This window comes from Alligator sinensis, unplaced genomic scaffold (genome assembly GCF_000455745.1).
Source record: "Alligator sinensis unplaced genomic scaffold, ASM45574v1 scaffold1329_1, whole genome shotgun sequence".
NCBI classification, from domain to species: domain Eukaryota; kingdom Metazoa; phylum Chordata; order Crocodylia; family Alligatoridae; genus Alligator; species Alligator sinensis.
In genome coordinates, this window is record NW_005842460.1 from 191,297 (window position 1) to 195,314 (window position 4,018).

At 62.4% G+C, this 4,018-nt stretch overlaps 1 protein-coding gene across 1 annotated transcript in view; it reads right to left on the reverse strand.

Moving 5' to 3' along the window:
* Positions 1-77: 77 nt before the first annotated feature.
* The window catches only part of SF3B2 (splicing factor 3b subunit 2), a 27,889-nt gene continuing 23,948 nt past the window's right edge, over positions 78-4,018 (reverse strand). The window contains exons 9-15 of the mRNA XM_014523209.2: positions 3,434-3,667; positions 1,839-1,988; positions 1,663-1,752; positions 1,337-1,444; positions 686-793; positions 407-549; positions 78-204 (exon numbers count right to left, since the gene is read on the reverse strand). Coding sequence (XP_014378695.1) covers positions 99-204; positions 407-549; positions 686-793; positions 1,337-1,444; positions 1,663-1,752; positions 1,839-1,988; positions 3,434-3,667 — 939 coding nt within the window. The 3' untranslated portion in view covers positions 78-98. The remainder of the gene's footprint in view (positions 205-406; positions 550-685; positions 794-1,336; positions 1,445-1,662; positions 1,753-1,838; positions 1,989-3,433; positions 3,668-4,018) is intronic.

The following is a 4,018-nucleotide window of genomic DNA, read 5'->3' on the forward strand; positions in this document are numbered from 1 at the left end:
GGGGGGGTCGGGGCCGCCCGGGCAAGGGGGGCCCCCCCCCCCAGCATGGTGCCCACCCCCGACAGCATGGCACCCCCCACCTCCCAGCCCCAACGGCCCTACCCGTCCATGGCCTCCTCGATCTTCTTCTTCCGCAGCTCAATGAGCTCGGGGGTCTCCATGCCGGCCGGCACCGACGAGAACCCGCCCGGCGTGATCAGCCCGCTGCGGGGAAGGGAGGAGACAGGTGGTCAGACCTGGATGGACAGTAGCCGCCCCCACCCCTCCCACAGCCTAAACCCCACTGGTCAGGGCCTGCCCCACCATCCTCCAGATGTTTCCCCCTGCCCAACAGGGCCTCCCCCAGCGCCCAGTGCCCCCTCCCCGCCAGGCAGGGCCCCAGTAGCCTGCTCCCTGGGCCCCCAACCTGTCAGCGGGTGTGACGAAGCCAGTCTCGTCAGGCTTCTCCTCATCGCTCTCATCCTCCTCCTCCTCCTCTGAGGACTCCTCATCTGAGGGCTCCAGCTCCCCCCAGGGCGTCCGGTCAATCTCCTCCTCCTCTGCCTTCGTCTGCACACACGGCGGGGTGAGGTGAGGGGGGCTGTGTCAAGCCCCTCCAGGGGGCACTGGTGCCCCCCTGGAAGGGTACAGAGGGTTTGGGACCACTGGCCCATGGGAGCCCCTCGTGCTCCGGGGCAGGGCTTACCTGGAACTCAGCGGCGTTGGTCCCGAAGACATCCCCGTACAGCGGCTTCCCCGTCTCATCCACAGGTGGCTTTCCCCAGCCCCCGGCGTGGTACCCAAACGAGCAGCCCTGCACATGGCAGGAGAGTCAGTCCGGACGCCTGGGTTCCACCCCAGCTCTATGAGGAGCGGGGCCTGGGAGCCCAGACACCTGGGTCCTGTTCCAGCCCATGCTGGGAAGGGAGCGGAGGCTGGCAGCCTGGACACCTGGGCTCCAGAGCCTGGCTTAGGGAAGGGAGTGGGGGACTGAGAGCCCCGATGCCTGGGCTCTACCCTGACTCTGGGAGGGGAATCAGCACTGGGCACAGGGATTAAGAGCAGAGGAGGCTGGGAGCCCGGACCCCTGGGTTCCCTCCCAGCTCCGGGCTTTCATTAGAGCTGGGAACCCGGCCCCCAGGCTCTATCCCAGGTTTCAGAAGATGAGGGGGCCAGCTGGTTTGAGCAGGGAGCTGCCACCCAGGACTCAGGGGGTCTGTTCCTAACTCGTGCAGAGACATGCTGTGGGATGAACCTCAGGCTCTGGTTTCCAGCTGTGGAGCCGCCGCTGCCAACAGGACACAGGGCTGGTGCTGGGCACGTCCCTGGGTGGGATGGGAGGGATAGACGGACTCACCTCAGGGATGGGGGAGTTGAGGCCCGGGATCTTGAGGTTGGGGTAGGACGGTGGGGGGCCATAGCGCTGCATGGCGATGAGCCAGGGCAGGGGTACCTTGTGCGCGTTCTGCGGGAGAGACAGCTTCAGTGATGGCCCAGCCATGGCCTCCCAGTGCCCCTCACTCCCAACCCACAGCCCCCTGCCCCCCCAGTGCCCCCACTCTGGACCCAGCCTCTGCCCCCCAAGCAGCCACCCTGCCCCCCAACTCTATGGGTGCCCCTCACTCCCAACCCAGTCCTCTGCCCCCCCCCAACCCAGAGTCCCCTGCCCTGCCCCATGCTCACCGGCCCCACAGGCATGCCCAGGGCAATGCGCAGCTCATCCGACAGGTCCCCTGGCTTCTTCTCCTTCAGCCGCGTCTCAAACTCCTTGCCCTAAGGGCCATGGAAAGGGTCAGAGCAGGCCCCAGCACCACCCAGCCCAGTGCCCACCCCAGGCCTGGCCCAGTCCAGCCCCACACCTCATAGTAGAGGTCCCCATGGATGGTGAGCTTGGGCTTGGTCTGCCACTTGAAGAAGGCGTCATGCAGCTTCTGGTAGTCGATGTCGATCTTGCCCATCTTGGGCCGCACCTTCTCCCGCATCTTCGACTTCATCGTTTTCTGCTCCTCCTGTGGGGAGGGGAGCGGTGAGCCGGCAGCCCTGGGCCAACCCCTGCCCTGAGATGGTCGCCCACCCTGTGCATGGAGGGACTGTTCCCTGGAACCCAGATGCAGCTGCCTCTGGGGTGGGTTAGACTCATATGAATGCAAGAGCTGCCATGTGCTGGGTCAGACCCCAGGTCTGTCTTGCCCAGCCTCCAGCGTCACATGGGGGCAGACAGCGGTGGCTGGAAGGGAGAGTTACTGGGTCTGAGCAGGATTTGCCCCTGTTCCCCTCTCCCTTGCAGCCTCCAGCATTTAGGGTCCAGGCAGCTTTGATTCAGAGGCTGCGCCCCTCACTCCCATGCTCAATAGCTGCTGACACCCCTTTCCTCCAAAACTGTGTCCGAATACCCCTAACTCTCAGCTTCCACTGCTTCCAGTGGCAACGAGCCCAACGCTTCAATTCCATGTGGTGAAAAAGAGTTGCCTCGTGTCCATCTTCAGCAGAGGACCTGCCACACATCACATACATTGTGCAATTCCCACCCCCTCCCCCTCAGCCAACAGCGCAATAAATAGACTGGCCATGGCTTCATCACGTTAGTTTTAAATGGGTGGCTGACTCGTTTGGCATCGTGACGAGTCTTGTCTGGTGAGACAGGCAATAAGAAATCCCTGTCAACTCTTCCCACCATTTGTAAGTCCTTCTCGTGTCTCCCCCACTAGTGTCTCTTCTCTCAGCCTCTAGTCTCTGCTCCTATGGAAGTCCCTCCATGTCTTCCTCATCCTTGCTGCCCTGCTCTGGGCCTTCTTGAGGTCTTGTATGTCCTTTGCGAGGTACAGGGACCAAACTGGGGCACCGCTTTGAGGTGTGGCTGCACCATGGGCTCATAAAGAGGCATCATGATGCTTTCCTGTCTTTCCAATTTTCTTTGTGATCCTTAACATTTCTTTACCCTTTTGTGCTGGCTGCTGAGCCGAGAGCTGGTGCCCCTCCAAACCATCCACGGCTCCCAGGACTGACCCCTGATCCCCTGCCCTGTGAACAGCGGGGTGGGTACCTCTAACCACCCCCAGAGGGAACTGTTCCCAGTGGGAGATGAAATGTGGCTTCCTCTTGGGTGGGTGTGTTGGAGCTAGGAATAACAGGTGGAAACTTATCTGGTGCTAACCTGGGGTATGATGGCAGCAGTTGCTTATATGGAGCCAAGACGTACACCTCTGTGGGACGGGTGCTGGGGGTTGGAATACAGGGCCCCTCACCTGGCACTGCCATGCAACCAGCTTCGGGGTGTGTGTCAGGGGCTGTGGGCATGTTGCCCAGTATTGGGATGGGGCTGGCTCCGAGGGGTGCTGGGTATATAACATGCCTACACCAGAGCGGGCCCAGCCTAAGCTGCGTACAACATGCAGCTGGCTCTGGGGAGCTGGATGCAAGAGGCTGGGGTAGGTGTTGCAGGCCCAACTGGTACCTTCTCTTGCAGAGCCTCACGCATCTCCTGGATGCCGGTGCGCTTGATGAAGTCAGGAAGCTCAAAAGGCGGCTTCTCGATGCCACGCTTGCCCTGCAGGTACTTGCGCTTGAAGCACCAGTGCCGTGGCACCGGCACTGAGTTGCGCGTGGCCTTCAGGTGCACCAGCAGCTTGGGGTCCTGCGCTGTCACGTCATGCATCTCCACGACGTCCGGGCGTGCCACAAGCTGTAGTCAGGCACAGTGTCACGGCTGGGCAACGGGCCTGCCCAGCCCTTACATGCCCCTGTTTCCCCAAGGTACCCGAGCCCCCCAGTCCTGCCCCCACCCCAGACAACCACCCTGTCCCTTCCCTGGCACCAGAGCCACCCATCCTGCCCTCTGCCCCTACCCCAGCCCTACACTGGAGCCCCCTGCTCAACCCCCTCAGCACTGGTGCCCCAAAATTTGCCCCTACCCCTGCTTCAGCCCCCAGGACCCCCCCACCAATCATGCTCCTACCAAATCTCAAACCCCCACTTCCCCCACTACCAGAGCCATTGCCCTGGTCCAGCCAGACCTTGGTACCAGAGGCTCCTCTCCCCT